The sequence below is a fragment of the Ailuropoda melanoleuca genome, chromosome 14 (genome assembly GCF_002007445.2).
Source record: "Ailuropoda melanoleuca isolate Jingjing chromosome 14, ASM200744v2, whole genome shotgun sequence".
Taxonomy (NCBI): Eukaryota; Metazoa; Chordata; class Mammalia; order Carnivora; family Ursidae; genus Ailuropoda; species Ailuropoda melanoleuca.
The window spans coordinates 1,354,881-1,377,384 of NC_048231.1; the positions used below are offsets into that span (position 1 = coordinate 1,354,881).

At 40.5% G+C, this 22,504-nt stretch overlaps 1 protein-coding gene across 6 annotated transcripts in view; it reads right to left on the bottom strand.

The window, feature by feature from the left end:
* ARMH4 (armadillo like helical domain containing 4) overlaps nt 1-22,504 on the bottom strand; it is a 150,496-nt gene that overhangs the window by 77,148 nt on the left and 50,844 nt on the right. For 5 of the 6 annotated variants that reach the window (XM_002913011.4, XM_034642039.1, XM_034642036.1 and 2 more), the window contains 2 exons: nt 20,989-21,201; nt 69-326 (listed from right to left, as the gene is read on the bottom strand). In XM_002913011.4, the coding sequence (XP_002913057.2) occupies nt 69-326; nt 20,989-21,201 (471 nt within the window). Of the gene's footprint in view, nt 1-68; nt 327-18,404; nt 20,837-20,988; nt 21,202-22,504 lie in introns of those variants that run through there. The other variant, XM_034642040.1, reaches the window with a different exon arrangement.

Genomic DNA, 22,504 nt, shown 5'->3' on the forward strand with positions numbered 1-22,504 from the left:
AAGCTGTCACCTTAGAAAAAGAAGAGGAGGAGAGGGAGGAGGAAGAAAGAAACACACATGACTCTTACCCAGGCCCTGATTCTGCTGTTCCCACTCGATGGCGTCTGGCACCTGGTACGTGGCTCCATCCAAAGGGCCCAGGTTTCCCTGCTCGGAGCCAGGTTCTTGAGACGTGATGCCGGGGAGAGTAAACCCAGGCAGCTCAGCGTCACCATCCAAGCTCTCGTCCAGGGGCTCCGCATCGTGGTCTTCCTCATCTTCCTCCTCAGCTTCCTCTTCCTCATCTTCCTCCTCTTCATCCTCTTCATCTTCGTCTTCTTCTCCCTCTAGGAAGAAAGAAATCAAAGGAATACGGTAAGTGCCTACAGATCAATCTTTTGAAATGACCCAAACACTACAAAACAATTGTGCTTGTTCTCTGAAAACAAATTTTATAGCCAAAGTTGGGTGATGTGGGCCTTGCAGGATTACGTGCTCACCATATATCTATGTTTTAAACTTTCAAGATCACAGTCATGTCAGCTTATTAGTATGCAGCTTATTATTTGGAGTCAAAGCTCAGGTAATACAAATTTTTATTAGTCAAATTTATATCGACAAAGGTAGAAAACATCCCTTCCCTGGTTTCTGAAGGTCATCAAAGATGAACCCACTAGGGGCGCCTGGGTGGCGCAGTCATTAAGCGTCTGCCTTGGGCTCAGAGCGTGATCCCAGGGTTCCGGGATCAAGCCCCACATTAGGCTTCTCCGCTAGAAGCCCGCTTCCTCCTCTCCCACTCCCCCTGCTTGTGTTCCCTCTCTCACTGGCTGTCTCTCTCTGTTAAATAAATAAATAAATAAATAAAATCTTTAAAAAAAAAAAAAAAAGATGGACCCACTAGGTTAATATCCAAAATATATAAAGAACTTATACAATGCAACACCAGAAAAACAAATAATCCTGTTAAAAAAAATGGGCAGAAGACCTGAATAGATGGTTTTCCAGAGAAGATAAACACATTGCCAACAAACACGTAAAAAGATGCTCAACATCATTAACCATCAAGGAAATACAAATCAAAACCACAGTGAGATAGCTCCTTACACCTGTCAGAATAGCTAGAAACAAAAAGACAAGAAAAACAAGCATTGGTGAATGAAAATGTGGAGAAAAAGGAACCCTCATGCACTGTTGGTGGGAACGCAAAATGGTACGGCCACTATGTAAGACGGTGTGGAGATTCCTCAAAAAATTAAACAGAAATCCCATATGATCCAGTAAGTTCCCCCGAAGAAAATGAAAACATTAATTCAAAAAGATATGTGCACCCCTATGTTTATTGCAGCATTATTTACAACAGCCAAAATACGGAGGCAACCCAAGTATCCATGGATAGATGAATGGATAAAGAAGAAGTGGTATATACAAATACCATGGAATGTGACTCAGCCATAAAAGGAGTGAGATCTTGCCATTTGCAACAACATGACTAGACCTAGAGTGTATTATGTTAAACAAAATAAGTCAGGCAGATAAAAACAAATACCATATGATTTCACTTACATGTGGGATTTAAAAACCAAAACAAATGAATAAACAAACAAAGAGCAGAAACAGACCCATAAATATGGACAACAAACTGATGGTTGCCAGAGGGAAGAAAGGATGGGAGATGGGCAAAATGGGTGAGGGGAGTGGGAGATACAGGCTTCCAATTATGGGATGAATAAGTCACAGTGATAAAAGGTACAGGATAGGGAATATAGTCAACGGTACTGGAATATCATTGTATGGTGACAGAGGGCAGCTACGCTTGTGATGAACATAGTATAATGTATAGACTTGTCCAATCACTATGTTGTACAGCTGAAACTAATGTAACATTGTGTGTCTTCTATACTTCAATTAAAAAAAAAAAAGATTTGCCCATTAGAAAGTACACTAAAATACTAACAGAACTTAAAGGGAGTGTCCCAATCCTTTTGTATCTTATAATACTAGAAACAAGAAAGTTCATCATTTGGGCACAATTTTCCTTTTCCTCTTCTTCCATATCAGTGAGTAGAAGTCACAACATGTTAGGTGAGAGGTACATATATCCACTCCCAGCTCCTGTTGGAAGGTTGACCCAAGAAAGTGGAAACAATTACATCAACATTCTCAATTCCACTCTAAAAGAGGTTAGGAAATAGGATATTGATCAAAGACAGTCAGAAAAGCACCCTTGAAAAAAATCATCATTACCATCATCATAAGAATTAAATTTACAACTCGTCACATTTGATGCTTTAAGCAGAGTAGGTGTAGGAAACCTAAGATCCCCAATTTTACTTTGTTTCACCAATTTTAATTTTCTAGGAATACTTAGAGGCTCCACCCTCACCATCGATTCATCCTGAAAAGAAGAAGGAAAATGGCAGACTCTGCTTTTTTGGATGGGGAGATCAAGGAAAGCTTTTCTGGTAAGGTGAAGTTTGAACAGAGATTATATCAAAATAATGAATTCTCTTGTTTCATTTAGGTCAGCAAAAACAAAAGCCTTGAGGCATATATGTACTGTGTTCAAAGAATAGAAAAAACTGGCCTGGGAGCAAGAAGGGACAAGAAATGAGGTGGGAGGGGTAGGCAGGGGTCAGAGATAACCTATATTTCTAAGGAATGACGGGCTTCAGGGTGAAAAGCAGGCTCTATCAGAGCAAGAGACAAAGCAGAGAGACCCATTACGAGGCTACTTCAAAAGCCAGGGAATAAGATGATGGTGCTTGTGGACGGGGATGTAGTTCTGGAAGCGGGAAGAGGTCATCAGATCTGGGATGTAATGTGAAGGTAATTTGAAGGCAGAGCCCTACTGATAATTACGATGTGAGGTGTGGAAGGAAGATCCCACTTTATTAAAGATGGAAACTAAAGGGTAAAGAGCAAAATCAAGAATTGTATTTGAGGGGCGCCTTGGTGGCTCAGTCGTTAAGCGTCTGCCTTCAGCTCAGGGCGTGATCCCGGAGTTCTGGGATCGAGCCCCACATTGGGCTCCTCTGCTGGGAGCCTGTTTCTTCCTCTCCCACTCCCCCTGCTTGTCTCTCTCTCACTGGCTGTCTCTCTCACTGGCTGTCTCTGTGTCAAATAAATAAATAAAATCTTTAAAAAAAAAAAAAAGAATTGTATTTGAGACACATTAATCGTGAAATTGCTATGCCTGTGGCTTCCAAATGGAAATGCTGGAAGCTTAGGGAAGATCAAAGCTAGAGATAAAAAATAGAACCATCAATTTAGAAATAATATTTACAGCCCTGAGACTGGCTGAGATCACCAAAAGAATGAGTGTGGGTAGAAGGAAAAGCGGTCCAGTCTAAGTCCTGGGCAATCGAACATTTAGAAGTCGGCCAGCAGAGAAAGATCCAGCAAAGGAGACCGAGAAGTGACCACTGAGGTGGTAGAAAAACCAAGACGAGTGTGGTGTGGAGGGAGTCAAAGGAATAAAACATTTCTGAAGGCCTGAGTAAGAAAACTGAGAATGTCCATCCGATGTTGACATTACCTGTGACTTTGACACTTTGGAAGTGATTAGTGACTTGCCCTAAGTTGTTTCGTGGAATGGGGCAGATAAAAGCCAGACTGGAGTAGTTGAAAAGAAAATTAGGGAAAAAAAGGAAGTAAATATTGAAGGGAAAAAAAAAAAACCTTACAAAACTTTTTGGAAAGAAGAACAGGACAACAATAGCCAAACTATGACAAGAGCCCAGATGTCCATCAACAGATGAATGGATAAAGATGTGGTATATATATATATATATATATATACACGATGGAAAATTATGCAGCCATCAAAAAATTGAAATCTTGCCATTTGCAATGATATGGATGGAACTAGAGGGTGTTATGCTAAGAGAAAGTCAATCAGAGAAAGACAATTATCATATGAAAGTTCACTCATGTAGAATTTAAGAAACAAACCAGAGGATCATAGGGGAAGGGAGGGAAAAATAAAACAAGACGAAATCAGGGAGGGAGACAAACCTTAGGAGACTCTTAATCATCAGAAACAAACTGAAGGTTGCTGGAGGGCAGGGGGTCAGGGGGTGGGATAACTGGGTGATGGACATTAAGGAGGGCTAATGAGCGCTGGGTATTATATAAGACTGATGAATCACTGAACTCTACCTCTGAAACCAATAATACATTAAATGTTAATTGAATTAAAATTTTAAAAAATGTAAAAAAAAAAAAAACAGAAGAGGGTAGCTGGAAGGAAATACTAGAATACTAGAATTTGCTTGGAAGTTGATGGGTAAGATCTGGTAGAGAGGGAGAAACTGATGACTCAGGAGAGAGGGGAGAAGGCTGCCGGAGGAATATTTGGAGATTAGGTTTGGCAGAGTGGTGGCCCACGTGGACTCGAGCCACACAACCGTACTGAGACTGTGTGACTGCGGACAAGTTACGGTGCCTCAGCTTCCTCATCTGTAAACCTGGGGTGATTCCTACCTCACAGGGCTGCTGTAGGATTACATTAGTGAGTATATAAGGTACTTAGGACTAAGCCTGGCCCATAGCGGCCACTCTATGAGGTTGGTTTCTTTGCGATTACTGAGAAGGGCTAGCACCCAGGCCACAGGCTGCCTCAGAGCCAGCCTCCACTGCAGTGGGCACAGATGCAGGCACGAGGATAGATTCGGTGGTGGGAATATGTTTCTTTTATTTTCTCAGTCAAATAAGACACTAAGAAGGAAAAAAGAAATGCTGGTGGTTTGAGGCGAGAGGAGAAAGTGTGAAATAGTCATCTTGGAGAATGCGCAAGTGAATTCCCCAGGAAAATGTGGGAGGACTGGCAGGCAGCCCCATGGGCCCACTTGAGATATGACATCATAAATTTAAAGTGAGACATGTTAAGGGGGTTGTGTTTTTCTCCAGCCACATTCAGCTGCTTGGGTGCAGGCATGGGAGGAAGGGTGGAGTAGGTAGAGAGATAGGACCAGCAGCAAATTTTGCTAGAAGAGCTCAGTGGTGGAGGGGTGGGGAAGGGAGGTGGTTGACTGTGTGTGAAGGAAGTGATTAAAGATGGGCCAGGCAAAGCATACAAACTCCCAACAGTAACATAAATAAGTCCTGGGGATCTAATGTACAGTATGGTTAACAACACTATATTGTATACTTGAAAGTTATTATGAGAGTAGATCTTAAATATTACCAACAGACAAAAAAAATATGTGCAGGGATAGAAATATTAACTAACCTTATCGGGGTAACCCTTTTGCAATACGTAAGTGTATCAATCGTTACATTGTGCACCTTCAACTTACATATGTTATATGTCAACAATATCTCAGTAAAGTTGGAGGGGAAATAAAGATTGACCAGGGACTCTAATTAAAGAGAAGCTGAGGAAGAAGTTGAACAAAGAAAAAGTATGGGGTCATTGGAATTTGGAGAAAACTGTCAGGGATCATCACAACTATTTGATGGCTTTGCTGACCTTCCCCCTCTAGACAGGAATTGGCCATAGGCTAAAAGGACATTTCTTTATTTTTAAAGTATTATAAAATCACTTTTAGCTGCCTTTTCTTTCCACAGACTAACAAGGGTTGCACTTGATGGAATAATTGTGACAATATGATACTGATCCCCTAGGAACACGAAGGCAAAGCCCTGAGTTTCCAGCTCTCATCACTGAACTGTTAACCACTGACCACTACCAAGGACACCAAGGACAACTTCTTCTTGACCCTCAACAAGCTCAGTGAATTCCTCCTCCCTAGAGTATTGAGCTATATGACCCCGCAGTCCCACTTCTGGGTATATATCTAAAGGAAACAATATCATTATCCCAAAGAGGTATCTGTACTCCAGTGTTCATAGGCACATAATTCACAATATGTAAGGTATGGAAACAACCTACATGTCCATTGACAGATGAATGGATAAAGAAGATGCGACATATGTATAATAAAATATTATTCAACCTCTAAAAAGAAGGAAATCCTACCATTTGCCACACGGATGAAACCAAAGGACATTATGCTGAGTGAAAGAAGTTAGAGACAAATACTACACGGTATATGACTTATAGGTGGGATCTTAAAAAAATGTTTTTAAGTCTAACTCATAAAAACAGAAAGTAGAAAAGTCTTGCCAGGGGCTAGAGGGTGGGGAAAACAGGGAAAGATTGGTAAAAGGGTACAAACTGTCAGCTCTAAGATGAATAAGGTCTAAAGGTCTAACATAGAAAATGGTGACTATAGTTGATAACACTGTATTGTATCACTGAAATTTGCTAAGAGAGAAAACGCAAATGTCCTCACACAAAAAAAAGTAATTTTGTGAGGTGATAGCTGTGTTAATTAATCCAATGGTGGGAATCCTTTTACAATGTTATGCATATATTATCAAATCACCATAATGTACACTCTTATAATTTTATTTGTCAATTATACCTCAATAAAGTCAGAAAAAATAAGGCATAGAGCTACAAAAATAATGAAAAGGACCTCAAAAAGTCAGGCCGCATGTAAGCAAGCCTGGGTCAACAAAAGAGTCACTACCTTCATGATGTGATTCTAATGACACTGCTTAGGTCAACATGTCTCTTAATCTCTCCTATGCCCACTGGTCCTGATAGAGCCTTCTTTCTCCTCCTCCCTGTCCTGAAATGCCCAACATCAGATGTTTACTCCATGTCAGAGCATTCTCTTGGAAGAATACTCTCTCCAGAGTATACGATTTATACTGGAAAGGAAAGAAGGGCCCTGATTGCCTTGGGGAATAAGAGAGGAAAGCCTTCCCCTGCTACCACCAACCCCTCCCTGCAGCACAAAGGAACTTAAAAGTTGTGTCTCTTTTGTCACTTTTAGTACTTGAGGAATTATACTGCAAGCCCGAGGAGATAGCTCTAGAAAACGGAAGTTTCAGGAACCTTGCAGAGAAGACAGGAAGAAAACAAGCCTTACTGGAGTGAGATTTCCCTTTATAGCCTTATTTCCTCATTATCTTTGTCAACCAGCAAATTTTCTTATTTTGTAAGAGCCTACCATCATTCTGTAGCTGTTAAACATCTTTAGTAGAATGTCACAGGTACCCTGCTGCAATTTTCTGTGGAATACTGACTGCTCTTACAGAACAGTAACTAAAAAAGGTATGATCACCCTTCCAAATATTACCAAAATAATGTATTTGATTGCAGTTTTACCCAAAAAGGTGGAAAACTACTGGATAAAGGAAGGATGCTCTTCTCTGTTGTATCACCAGTGACGAGCGCAGTGGTTGGCCATCAACAGTGCTCGACAAGTATTTGTTGAATGGATGGACAGATGAATGAATGCATAAACAATGAGCAAGATCCAGGTTTTTAACATATGCCTAGACCTAAAGAAACAGAGTAACAATTAGTAAACACTTCCTCTAAATAATCTTACAGCCAGCGCAAATGCAGCATACAAGAACAACAGGTGCGGAAGGCACTTGATGGAATGAGCACTGGGTGTTACATCCAACCAACGAATCACTAAACTCTAGCCCTGAAACTAATAATACATTAGATGTTAACTAAATTGAAATCAAATAAAAATTTTTTTAAAAAAGGAATAGTTGCAAAACAAACCAGAGATGTATGCATAGATTTTCCACTTATAAAAACTAAAGAGAAAGTCACCTCTATTTCAACAAGTCTTTCAACCAGTCACACCCAAGAGCAACAATGATGTCATGAACAGCTCTGAACACAAAGGGTAATGACATGAAATGAACGTTCAACAAATAAAACTGTGCCCCAAACAGTAACAGGATCCCTGATCCAAAGAACTAAAAAGGAAGAACTCGCTCTATAACACTATCAGGTTGTATTTAAAGGTTATAGGGCAATGCTTTCTGAATTTGGTGACTCTGTTAAAACCCAAATTTTATTTTCATTTATTTGAATCCTAAATTAGCTCAATGTAAAACACACATACACCCACACAATTGTGCCATATTAAAATAACACAGAAAAAGAATAAAAAATGAACCTCTACAAAGTAGCAATTGCTTCTTGGTTTATCGGATATAACAGATACCAAGTAATAGTGGTCAAAGACTTAAAGTTCTATTTGTCCTGAGAATCCCTGAAAAAAAAACACTACAGTCCAGGTAAGGAAGGTTCATAGAGTCGAGCCTGAAAATCTGTTCTGGTTGTGAAATGGAAAGAGCACTCTCGCAACTGACGCTTCCTTATTCCCAGGATGATCTGACACTGATTACCTCATGATACCAAGCAATCACAGTGACGCTAACAGCAATCAAGGGGCCAGTCATGACGGCTTCTGAGTTACCACCTCTAGCGACAGACAAAATCTTCCCACCATCTCACACTGTTCCCACACCCGAGAACGTGGCACACATTACATAAACTCCCTGTCGCTCTTGCTGAACCAGCATCTGCTCAGGGTGTCCCACGGAATTCAGGATGCACGGTCCGGCACTGACTGAGGTTCCTTGCCATGGACCTAACAGATTTTTTCATGGTATTCTTACTAAGATCAAGTCACTTGCTGGCATGTCCAATGTCAAGAATTCTGACACCTAACAACAGTGAAAACCTGACAGGTGTCAGCCAAAAAACCAACCACAGGTGTTTGGAGAGTCAATGGCTCAGCAGGCAATGGGGATGCGGACGGGTTCAATGTCTCATTGCTGGGCTTGAGGGGCACTGAAACTGTACCATGAAAACTGTAAAACATTAAACAGATATGTCAGGCAAGTGCCACATGGTAAAGACATGCTTGGTGATATCAAGCAGTGTGTCCACAGCTTCCACGGAGAAATGTCCTGTTGCAGGTGGCAGGGAGGAAAAAAGATCTGTCTGGACAGTAACCTCTCTAAGCCAGTTTCACCTGTCTGGCCGCTTTCTCACAGATTCCCTCAACAGCCGTTTTATAACCCATAACAATACTTGGAACTTACATGGGGCTTTTCTTCTGAGGAACTCAAAATGCTTTGCAGGCATTATCCTCCAAGCTTACATGGTCGGCGAAACAGAAAGCAAGTCTGATAAACTTTGTTTTGCCTACAGCCTACATAGCTAGTGACAGAACTGCCTTGAGGACTTGAACATCATAGCAAAGCCTCAAACAGGTTTATTAAACCCAGAATCTTCAGCTCTCTAGACCAGGCCTGTTTTATTTGTTGCAAACATTTCTGCCTAAGGTTACCAAAACCAAGAGTTTGAATTTTGTTCAGGATCAGACCATGGGTTAACTCCCAACAAAATCAAAATAGGACGGACGGGAGAAAATTTACCATGGTCGTGGCCTGAGTCACCTGACTCTGCTATAAAGTCCAATTGCCATCGATTTAATAAGCAGCTCCCACCCAAGGTCCTCAGTTTCTCTCATTCCATTTTTATCACAGTTTAGACATTTTTAGATTTCCAGAAGCCAGAGATGTAGCCAGCACTCCCAGAGTATTACTAATGAGGGGAAGCTTGGTTGAGAATACATTGTCCCAAAAGTGGAGGTAGGAAGAATTCCAATAGTAATACTCATACCCAACATAACCTGTCTCTCTTTGTTTTTTAAGATCTTCTTTATCTGACAGAGAGAGAGAACAGCAGAGGGAAAGGGAGAAGCAGACTCCCCGCTGAGCAGGGAGCCCGATGCGGGGCTCGATCCCAGGACCCCGGGACCATGACCTGAGCCAAAGGCAGACGCTTCACCAACTGAGCCACCCAAGCGCCCCAGCAACCTGTCTCTCTTTGATTTACAGGAAGAAGAAGATCTCACCTGCACGTTCTGTCTCTTTGGAATAGCAATCATCAATCTGAATCATCATCTTTTAAGTGTCAAACTTCTCTTTTTAGTGGCCTTTTTCTTTCCTTTATGAAGTTTAAAATTAAATCTAAGGTGAACAAATTAGGGCACATGAAAAAGAGAAAGAATACCATAAAGAAAAAAACAGGGTGGCTTGCCTGGGCAGATGCTGAGTACGTATTAGTCTTTCTCCCACTTCCCCCTTAAATGGAGTAGCTCGGACACATCCCAGTGGCAGATTTCTAAAAGAAGAAACATTTCGGGGCGACTGGATGGCTCAGTCAGTGGGGTGTCAGACTCCTGATTCCGACTCAGGTGGTGATCTCCCAGTTGTGGAATGGAGCCCCACAATGGGCTCTGTGCTCAGTGGGGAGTCTGTTTCAGATTCTCTTTCCTCCTCCCTCTGCCCCTCACCCTCCCCCCACCACTGGCACTCTCTCAAATAAATAAATAAATAAAATCTTTAAAAAGATAAAAAATAAATAAAATCAAGAGGAAACATTCATTGGCAAGTGTTTTCCTGCCACTCTCTATACAAATATAAACAAAAGCCAGGTAGGCAAATGATTTCCACACTTAAAGAGGGACTGAAGCACTGGGGATGGCACAGCTTTTATTTTCCAGACTTTTTTTTAACTTGGGCATCCGATGGGGTACAAAACTGGAAAGCCAGAAAAGAAAAATATTTAAACATGTTTTGAGGATATGAAACAATTCTCCAGCAGATGGCTCTCTGGTATCATAAGGGGTTGAGGAACCCCCAGAAGCTTCTGAAATAATGTCCACCAAATTCAGCAGCTCACAATGTTAAGCTGACTCAAAATTTATAGAATTCTCTTACATTTCTAAAATCTTAACTCTTCCTGCCAACCAAACGCTTTCACATTTTATCATGTAATACTGGATATATACAATAGAATATATATGTAATGAACTGAATTCCAGAGAATTTAAAAACTGGAATATTCCAGCTCTGGCTTCCCAAAATGGATGTAAAGAATCACTTAAGTTTATTGAGCTCCCTGTTACCTGCAGATGTTGGTATGCGTTCCAATGAAAGGAATGAAATAATGTTCAACCCCACAATGGGATGCAAGAAATCTAGGCAAACTCCCACTGAATTGCTAGCAGAATTGCAACCACTTCTTCATTCACATAAAAAGTGTTCAACTTCAGGTCCAACATAAACACTGGATTTCAAGTGATAACAACAACAAGCAGGACAAGTCAAGCAGGAAGCACATCAATTAAACAAGATAATGGTCCTAAAACCATACACTCCAATGCTTGGTAACCACAGGCCAGTGTGGATACGAGACAGAAAGATCTGACTCTGCCCACCTGCCCTTCAGGAGGTCTGGAGAACTCATTTAAGAGCACAAACTGATGATCTATTGCTGGGAAGATAAACTCTTTTTGGGAGTACATACTAATAAAAATGAAATGGGATAGGTAAACTTGTGGATTGAGTGCCAACACTTAAAACATCCGAGTGTTCCACATAAAAATCAAAATTTTCAGCTTATCCTGAAACAATTCCAAGATCTGGCATCACTGAGCTCACATACTCCTCCTGGCAACGAGGTGTTTCTGGATGCTCAGCTCTTGCCTTGTTTCCTATACACAGTGTAACTTCTTTTTTTGTCTTCCTCATCCCTGCCCCACAGGAATATGAACGAGATCTGTCTGGATCAGAGGGGGTATGTGCTCCCTCCTGCATCACACTCACCACTCCCTACCGTCTTAGGCACCTTCCTCTTTGCTCACTTACATTGTCCACCTGGCCCCTGACCCATGGTTGCATGGAGAAGATGTGACTATTTCATTATAACAATTCATACACAGTAGTAAATGATAAATGAGTCCTAATTTTAATTGACAAATGATGTAAAATATTCATATTTATTTTGCATTTACTCCAGGCCAGGCAAGCATTCACTACATGAAAGATCTCATTTTATTCGTACAAGAAGAGATAGGAACATCCATGGCCCTGTTGACACAGAGAAAAAAACTGAAGTCTAAAGAAATTAAACAATTTAGTCAAGATCACAGTGCTGGTTCATGACGGGGCTAAGACTTAAACAGAGATATGTCCATGTAAGCCCAGAACCAGAGCTATTTTCCCCGAGTCTATACAGCTCCTCAGTGTGGGCTGGGTGGTCTGAGAGGCTTCATAAAGGAGGATGAGTCTGAGTTGAACTGTTTCTATGTCCCCTTCCTGTCCTCTTTCAACTTCATAGCCTTCTGTTTACAGAGTAGCACCGCACTAATTATTATTTATTACAAAATGCGATAGTGAGCCTGTTAGGATACACGTACATTTCTTGGGTAGTGAGAAGTGTTACACTGCCTAGCCGTGAGTCATGCTGTGCTTTTAACCGAGATGGGATTTTCTCTTAAGGGTGGGATAGTGTCACTCACGATGTTTGACTGGCTCTCAGCTGCCTAGGGATTAAAGGAGTGTCCTTGAACGTGCAAAGCAGGGCCAATAATATGTATGTGGGATTGGGGATTCCCTGCTTGATGGTGGGCCCTAGAGTAAATTTGTCTTGGTCTTGGCCCTTCCGTGTGGGGGCAGGGATGAGGAAGACAAAAAAAGAAGTTACATAATGTATAGGAAACAAGGCAAGAGCTGAGCAGTGAGAAAACCTAGCAAGGTGCTTGAAAACTGTTCTAATGCTTTGGGTATAGAATATAAAAAATCTTCTCAGAGATTGGAAGGGGCCAGGCTCTGGAAGCCCTGAGAGCTTATTAGCTAAGGTAAGATCAGAGAAACCTGTATGTTGTGAGCCTAATTCACTTTGTGTTTCTTTTATTTTCTTGGTTTATTTGCTGGGTGTTCCCTTAGGTCTGAGTCAAGTACGTTTTTGAATTTCTACTAATTTCAACTGGAACAAGAGAGAGGGTTTTTGCTTATGCTCGAGCTAGAGTTTTAATAGGATATAAGACGCTATATCCACATGAAGCAGATACCCTGAGAAAATTGAGGGAGCAGTGTCGGGCCCTCTGCCCACCTGCAGAATTTCTTTCCCATAATAAAACACTGGAGATTCTTTACATGTTTTTAATAGAAAAAATTTCCACAGAAGTTTGGAGAACAGTGCAGAAGGAGGCAGAATGGCTGAAGAAGAAAAGGCACCGATAAATTTAGACAGATTCAATGCAAAGCTTTCCCGACAAATGCGATGTTTCCAAGTGTGAACATTCTTAAAATCTTGTAAGGCTGGGGCGCCTGTGTGGCTCAGTCGTTAAGCCTCTGCCTTCAGCTCAGGGTGTGATCCCGGAGTCCTGGGATTGAGCCCCACATCAGGCTCCTCCACTGGGAGCCTGCTTCTTCCTCTCCCACTCCCCCTGCCTATGTTCCCTCTCTCGCTGGCTGTCTCTCTGTCAAATAAATAAATAAAATCTTTAAAAAAAAAACAAAAAACAAACATCTTGTAAGGCCATTCAAGTTGATGCATTACGTTTTCATTCTAGTCTTTACCTTTGGGGTTATGTATGCATTTAAGTGGTAAGAGGTAGTCTGATGCCAAAACAACTTCATGGTTATGAATACAGCCGGAAAAATTGCGATTGATAATATCCTTATGTTATTTTATACATTGTTAAGGTTTGTGATTGTCTGTATTCCAATGCAATAAAATTATCATGTTTATACCACTAAAGGATAGTTACGTCTAGCTTCACACTGAAAAAGCATGCCTTTTTAAAATGCCTTCATTTTCTGCAAATATCTAAAACACCCTTGAAATCTCCACAGCCTATTATGTGGTTATAAGCTACGTGTTTGCTTCCACAACTGCACAAAACCACCACACACGGAAAGCCCCATGTGGACCAGTCCTCACAAGGATTCTCAACACTGGAGCACGCGCCCAGATGAATCACTCGGAACCAAGCCTTTTGCCTGGGTTCTGAACATCCTCGCGAGAGAGACATGCTGCAGTTCCCTATAAATCAAGTATTTGGTAGCCTGAGACTGAGCCCCTGGCTGCCTCCTCTACATTGAAAGGCAGTTGCTTCTGTTTATGAAAAACTATTCTTGGGGCGCCTGAGTGGCTCAGTCGGTTAAGCATTGGACTCTTGATTTTGACTCGGCATCATCTCACGGTTGTCGGGCTCAGCGGGGACTCTGCTTCTCTCCCTCTCCAGCTGCCCCTCCCCCTGCTTGTGTGCTCTCTCTCTCTAAAATAAATAAATAAATAAATATTTTTTAAAAATTATAAAAAACCCTATTCTTAAGAAATAATTCATCTAGGGGTGCCTGGGTGGCGCAGTCGTTGGGTGTCTGCCTTCGGCTCAGGGCGTGATCCCGGCGTTGCGGGATCGAGTCCCACATCGGACTCCTCCGCTGGGAGCCTGCTTCTTCCTCTCTCACTCCCCTGCTGTGTTCCCTCTCTCGCTGGCTGTCTGTCACATAAATAAATTAAAAAATCTTTAAAAAAATAAATAATTCATCTAACCAAAAAGCTAAATTAGAAAAATATACTTGATTACATGTGTGTAAGCTGATTGCTAATGTGGTGCATGGTGGTATCTATTCACCATCCTTTAGAATGTTTTCCACATTTTTGGATTTGTCATCACTTATTTTTTTTAAATAAATATCAATAGAACAATGAGTAAATATATGTACACAAATCTATACACCTGCACGCACACACCACCCCCCAAGAAACTCACAAGCATAAATATCATTTCCTTATTTCTATAAACTGGGGCTAAGCTCTCATTCCTAATTCTCAGAGTCCTTTTTTTCTATAATTAGTTGTGTGATACTTTCCCACCTTCTACCCTTGCATTTCTGTTATTTATGTATCTATCTTAACTATTCTACTAACATTTATGCAAGATCCACTCCCATTTATTCTTTTTTATTATCTGAATCACCAAACAAATACTTGCTAAATGTGCACATAAATGAATGAACAAAACCTCTGAATATACAGAAGCCTAAATCCTTTTATCATCCTGAGCCATTATGTAAAATTTCATGTGTGTCTAAGGGTGAGCTTTACTAAGCAGTACTAAATTTCTACTTCCTAGTGCTGGGCAACAAACACTCAAAAAAAAAAAAAAAGGAAAAAGTCAGCTCTAGAATAATTTTTGCTTAGTTGTGATTATACCAATAGATGAACCTTATGATAAGAAAGCATACTAGAAAACTTAAGAGTGAGTATCAGTTCTTTCTTCAACAGCAGAATTTGTAAGCAAAGCTTTAGGATAATACATCATAATATTGATTTTAAATATTTCTGAAATACGACTGGCAATGTGAGCATTAGTAGCAAACATGGGATGACCATTCTGAGTGCTAAGTAATTTACTGTACTAACATGCTGGTACTTAAGAACAGAGATCTATCATAAATGCCAGAGGAAGTATGATGATTTCAGGACAAGACAACAAAATGACTTACTATAAGAGGCAATCGATAACTGAAATCACCAGCAATTCTGTGTCATGTAATATACGTGAAGATGATGCAAAGATAGAACAAGTAAAACAAAACAAAACAAAAAAATCCTTCCCTAATGTACTTGGCAATGGTATTAGATGTTTCCTGTGTTCATGTTAATAGTTATAAAATTATTAATTTTTATTAAATTCCCATTGCTTTTGCCAGAACAAGCATGGAGGGGAGAATTCAGCATTTAATTCAGGAAATCAATTCATCTCTAAAAGTCAAACGGGGCGCCTGGGTGGCACAGCAGTTAAGCGTCTGCCTTCGGCTCAGGGCGTGATCCCAGCGTTATGGGATCGAGCCCCACGTCAGGCTCCTCTGCTGGGAGCCTGCTTCTTCCTCTCCCTCTGCGTGTGTTCCCTCTCTCGCTGGCTGTCTCTATCTCTGTCGAATAAATAAATAAAATCTTAAAAAAATAAATAAATAAATAAAAGTCAAACAAAGGGCATATTCCATCAAATACTCTTTCCCTTATCTTCCCCATTTGTATATTAGTTAAGTGGTTCTGGTACTGAGGCAAAATGAAATCTGAAGCATTTCCAAGAACTAAGGCCAAAACTTGTACCCCTTCTTAACACAGAGTGAACATCCTCAACCTCATACTGCAGTATTAAAAGTAACAGTGGGCGACAGTTCAAATTTACTCCTTACTTGATCTTTCCTATTATATTCCACTGAGCAGGACCCAAAGGTAAGTCACATAAACGGGTTCACAAATAGGGCCTCAAGATGAGATTTTGAATACTCTGTCTCATTCATCCATCCTAGCTGCCTTCTGAGTTGAAAAGTTACATGAGAATTGAGAAAATAATAAGAAAATACTCTCTGAAAAGGAGTGCAACCTGGGAAGACCAAAGACATCCATTTTGTGAATAAAGTGCAAGTAAAGAGCGAACATTTCTCTTATAGACGCTACACATATTTTTAAGTATCCTCAGTGGAGCTATTAAAGAAAACCATCTCTGACACTTTTCCACGACGCCACTTAGAGAATGCATTTCCCAATCCATTTCGGATTGACCAATAAAAAAATGAACCGAATAAAAATGAAGTCAAAATCTTGACTTCAGTAGCAACGATGAGGCCGCCACACTGATGGAAGTCTCACTCAGTCATCCGAATGAAGGCACACTTTTCCAACATGGCCTTCTTCTGTTATCAGAAGAGAGAACTAGGACAGATAGAACTGAGAATTCCAAATAAGAAAGGAGAGAGAACACTATTGCTTCAGCAGAAGAAAGGAAAAGGTGCTGTGAATACATCATGGAAATGCTCTCAGAGGACAATAGAAAACATCCATGAAATTAAAGACACACACACACACACACACACACACACACACACTCACAAAGGCAGGAAAATGGATGTCACCAGAAAAGATAAAACAACAGATAACACAACAATGACAGCTTTCTGCCCCATGTGTTCTGCCTGGCTGGGAAAAGATGTCAAGAATGCAATTTTTGAAAACCTAAATATTAAGGACAACCAAAATGGTCTTCAAAAAACAAGGGGAAAAAAACCATCGGGAAAGAAAAAACTATAGTTAGATGATATATTTGGTCTTATTTTTTAAAAACCAGGATGTTAAAGAAAGGTTAAACATGACTTTCCTGTTGGATACTAAGAATTAAAAAATCTCTTTATGTGTTAAAAAAGGTAATCTGCTATATGTCTACATATAATGTACATCATAAGTTAAAAAAAAAAAAAAGGTAATTCTCCAGCAAGTCAATTAGTGTGAGTTTGTTCAATAAAGCCCATAATAAATGGGCCTTTGGAAACACGAGGAAATGGGAACTGTCTGGAATAATGTCACTGGATTAGAGAGTCCCAACACTCAGCCTATTATGCCTACAGAAAGACATTAAATGGGATCAGTCAGGGGCGCCTGGGTGGTGCAGGTGTTAAGCGTCTGCCTTCGGCTCAGGGCGTGATCCCGGCATTCTGGGATCGAGCCCCACGTCAGGCTCCTCCGCTGGGAGCCTGCTTCTTCCTCTCCCACTCCCCCTGCTTGTGTTCCCTCTCTCACTGGCTGTCTATCTCTGTTGAATAAATAAATAAAATCTTTAAAAAAAAAAAAAAGAAATTGTTAAGTTCCCATTACGGAACAGAGAAAGACATTAATATTCACCAAAAAAAGGATATCAACCCGTGGAGATCATGTTCAAAAATTCATTTATAAAGTTATATACATGCAACTAACTTGCCATTCTCCTATTTTGAATAAAAAGTAGACCACTTTTGTCATGTTTATATTTCAAAGATGATGAATGCAGACCTAGTGGAGTTATGCCTGAGATAAGTATAATGTATTTTTTATCACCCTGAAAATATTTATTTCCTNTTTTTTTCCAAAAAAAAAAAAAAAAAAAAGGAGAGAGAAGTAAAGTGTATCAGGCAAGGTGACAGAGAAACTGTTATCCCTTCAAAAATCACACCGTATTTTTGCTGACAAGGTAAAAGTCCTACTGAAATAGGTACAAGGCACTACTCACTTATCAGGGCAGGCTTTCTTCAGTAGTGGAAAAATGTAAAGCACACTGAAATTTCTCCTGCTCTACCAACGCACATCTCTCAAGTGGGTGTTGCAGAACCAGAGCTCGTCTGCCTTCAGAGACCACTGACAAACTTCTCAGAAGCAGACCCTTGTTAAGCGCTGAATTGCATCCCCACAAAAAATATATATAACCTGCCGCACTTGTGAATGTGACCTTCTTCGAAAATAGGGTATTGGCAGATATAATCAAGTGATGATGAACTTACTGGGGTGAGTCCTAATCCAATGGCTGGTGTTCTTGTAAGACCAGGGAAATCTGGGCAGAGAGACATACTGAGGGACCACAGCCATGTGAACATGGAGGCAGGGGTTGCAATTAAGTTGCCACAAACGAAGAAACTCATGAGGCCACCGGAAGCTGGAAGAAACAAGGGATGATTCCCCCCTCTCGAGGCAGGGGAAGGAGCATGGCCCTGCCTCCACCTTGATTTCAGACTTCCAGGCTCCAAAACTACAAGAGAATAAATTTCTGTTGTTTTAATCCATCAGTTTGTGGTATTTTGTTACAATAGCCTTAGAAAACTAAGACACTCAGTCTCTTATGTTGTAGAGATGTAAAGAAGGAGACAAAGACCACAGGGTTCCAATTAGATACAAATTTGAGTTTTATTTGAGCCATTAATTATCCCTTAAAGGATAAACATTCAGAAATTTCTACAAAGGTTCTTGCTCCTGGGTTGTCCGCTGTCTAGTAAGGGCAGGTCTTGCCCATATACCATTGAGAAAAATATTCCATTCTCTGGAATGGAATTCCATTTTGTCCCCTAGTGGGAAAGAAGATACTAAAATAACATCTAAGGAGTTTAATAATATTAAATAAACACACATCTTAAGTTGGAGAACTGTATGTCATTTGTCAACTCATCACAGAGATTAAAACTTGAAAGGTAGGCAACTTGACACAGCACAACCTACTGTTCTGGGTAAGAATAAATGATCTGCCTCCGGGTATATATAATCCTACAATAAAATTAAAGTCCTTCCCCCAAAGCTCTCAAGGTATGCTTACATTCCTGGGCAAGGTGGAAACCCGCACTGGGGAGGCCCCCAACACATTCAGGAGTCCAGCAGGCTTATCTGTCTAAATAAGTGTAGCCCAGAGGAGTAGAGGCATCAGCATAAAATTAATTGTGACATTATTAATGTACACTGATTAAACATAAATGGCACTTCCCGGGATCTAGGAGAAAAGGTGTGCTCATTCAAAATCTGATCTTCAGCCCAACAGTGTAGCAGAAAGAATATTTTTAAACCAAAAACGTCTTTCATAAGCCTTGATGAGGATAGAAATTTCGATCAAAAACTGACAAAATGTATTCTCAAAAAGAAGCCAGAATTGAACTGTGTAGAAGAAAAGCACTAAAACTCCAGGACATCTTAGGCAAGTCAAGAAAATTCTCACATATTTCAATGCAACTGCCATCATCTACTAAATTTAGAAAATTATTGCAGTTTCACAAGTATGGATTACTCACAAATATATTTTTTTTTCCTCTGATTTAATGAGCCCTGCCGTGTAAAGCTGTCATCTCTAACTCAGGTTAATTTGGGGGAACCTGCTTTTTCCAGATGGTGTCAAAGAGAGCAGACAGCTAATATGAGATTAATCTCAAAGTCACACGTTTTTTATCTCGATGCGGAATGCAAGAGCTGTTAGCCTCAGAGCTTGCTTTGATCCATCTCTTAAACTAGCATCCTACTATGGATTCTCCAGAATACTCCCAAAATGTCATGTTTCTCTGCCAGAAAACTGCCAGTGTTACCCTGAGAGTGTGACAGACTCTGCAGCAAACCTGGCTGAACTACCCTCCCTGCTCTACAGGAGATGAAACATCACATAACAGCACGTCCTATGTCTTTACGGCATCAAGCCCATGGCTAATTTAGTGCCCCAAAGCTTACCTGTCCCCTAGATTAGTTCTAGAAACTCAGCATTACAAATCTCTGGACCTCCGGCCAGAAGCCGTTCACCTGCCAAAATGCTGATGAATTAAATGACCTTTCATCATATTTCCAGTCTTCTTGTTTGTGGTTGTGCGGCTGGGCTCCAGGCATCTTTTTCATGCTCACAACCAATGTCTTGGAAAGTATAATTTGGCATGCATTTTTCAGTCTTCACAGGCGAAGAGACTGCCCCCCGCCAAACAGTACAACATCGTAACCCGGAGATGTTAAGAAAGAAGGAAAGGAAAAGAAAAGAAAAGAAAAGAAAAGAAAAGAAAAGAAAAGAAAAGAAAAGAAAAGAAAAGAAAAGAAAAAAAGAAAGACCACAGCACTAACAATGAGAGCAGTGCTGTGAAAACACAATCTACTATAAAATGTCCACCTAAGAAAATCTGGTGGGGAAACTCGAATTTTCCATTTAAACCAGCATCCTCAATGAAGCCTGCAGATCTAAATCATCAAAAGCACTCTTTAAAAATGTGGACACCAGATCACACCCTATACCAACTGAATCAGAATCCCTGGGAGGGATCAGGCGGTAGGATTTTTTAAAGCGCCACAAAGTGTTCCTAATGTTCACCTGGAGTTAAGAACTACTGACCTAGACCAGAGGTCAGCAAGGTTTTTCAGTAAAGGGCCGTACGGTAAATAATGGAGGCTTTGTGCACAGTCTCTGTCACAACGACTCGACTCTGATCGTCTGGCACTAAAGTAGCCACAGATAAGATGTAAATGAGCAAGTGCAGCTGGTCCCAATCCAGCCTTACTGAGGAACACTGAAATTTGAATTTTATTTAACTTTACATGTCACAAAATAGTGTGCTTCTTCTAATTTTTTTTCAATCATTTGAAAATGTAAAGATCATTCTTAACTTGCAGGTCATACAAAAATAGATGGCAGGCCAGATTTGGCCAGACCACAGTTTATTGACCCCTGATCTACACTGCAGATGGAATACATACCTCTTAATCTTTTCACAAAAACAACATTTGCAGGTTGCCTGGGTGGCTCAGTGGGTTAAGCGTCTGCCTTTGGCTCAGGTCATGATCCCGGGGTCCTGGGATGGAGCCCCACACTGGGCTCCCTGCTCAGCAGGAAGCCTGCTTCTCCCTCTCCCACTCACCCTGCTTGTGTTCCCTCTCTCTTTCTCTCTCTCTGTCAAACAAGTAAATAAAATATTAAAAAAAAAACCCAACAGCAACAATATTTGCTCAGTGACTCCGTCAGTCAGTCCTAGAAAAGATCCCCTTCAAAGCATGGGTACCTTCAGATTCAAGTTGGTCCAGGCCATATGAGGCAGCCGTATTAACATGGCTAATGGATGGGACAACGGTTCTTCTCTCCGAGGAGGCCTCAGCATCAGGAAGCACTGGGAAAAGGCTGGGGGCTTCCTCCATTATTCCAGGGGGAGTCACTGGAGAGCCCCAAACTGGTGTGAACAATTCCTCGTTTGGCCGCGTGAGAGTGTCCATTAGGTCTGTCAAACACAAGAGATAGCCCTTGACCCAAAGATGATCATCAGGGGAAATGTATACACGTCTTTCTGCTTTTTAAGCAAGAAATGATCAATGAAACCAGTATCTTATATGCAGCAAGTTTGGCACTTAGACCAGCTCCCCCTTCCCACAGTGCATCAATCCAGCTATGCGAGGCACTTTATCGTCTGGGAAAATATATTGTCTCAAATCAGAAGTTAATTTTAAAATTTTGATTTCCCATTTATTCTACTGACAATTTAATGGATTTTGCACAATTTTATACGATTTACTGCCAAAGATAGGAAATTTAACAAAAAAGTATTAAAACAGATGTCAAAGACTACTTTTAAAAATCAAGTCAAAGGGTAAGGGTATCTGTGTCTAGAATATGCTCAATTTCAACGCAGTCAAATTTAGCCCCAGGTTTTCCCAAATATAAAAAACTCTAGTAGTATTTTGCACAGCTGGTAGATCATCAGAATCTCTAAGGTAATTTTTTAGAAGTCTATTTCCATGCTTTCCAGATATCCCAACTTACTGAATCAGAATCTCCTTTGCGATGAAGCCGGAAAAACTACTTTTTAAAACTCCTAGGATCTGGATGCATAGACTCTTATATACATCAATGTTAGGAATATACATTGGTGCAACCACTCTGGAAAATAGTGAGGCATTGCCCCCTATAGTCAAACATTCATACCTAGAGCCCAGCTCTAGGTGTATAACCAAGAGAAACTCCTGCACTTCTCCAGTGGAGAATACGTAGGAGAGTATACATGGCAGTAAGCAATGTTCCCAACAGCCAAACCTGGAAATGACCCAAATGCAAATTGCCAGAAGAGACTGGATGAAGATGAGATGAATAAACTGTGATCTATTTTCACAGTGGAATATTATAAACAGTCAAAACAAAAAACTCACAGTTAGTAAATCTTAGCCATAGACTATTAAGTAAAACAAGCAAGTCCCAAAAAGGCTATCTGCAGCACAATACTGTTTCTATAAAGTTAAAAACTACTAAAATATTTAAATGCATAATTTTAGGCATAAATACAGACACTATAAAACTAAGATAAAAGGATACTGAGGAAATGAGGAACAGAAGATTCAGGATGACAGTTAACATCAGAGGAGGAAGAGGGTGGAATGGAAAGGGTGATGGGGTTACATGTCGGTTACTAACCAGGCCTAGAGGTTTTTTGGAGGCATAGGATTAGGAGATATTTATTACTTTGTTAAAAACAACTCAGTTAATAAATAAAAGTAGGCTTTACTTAGACCAATAATGAGACAGAGACACGA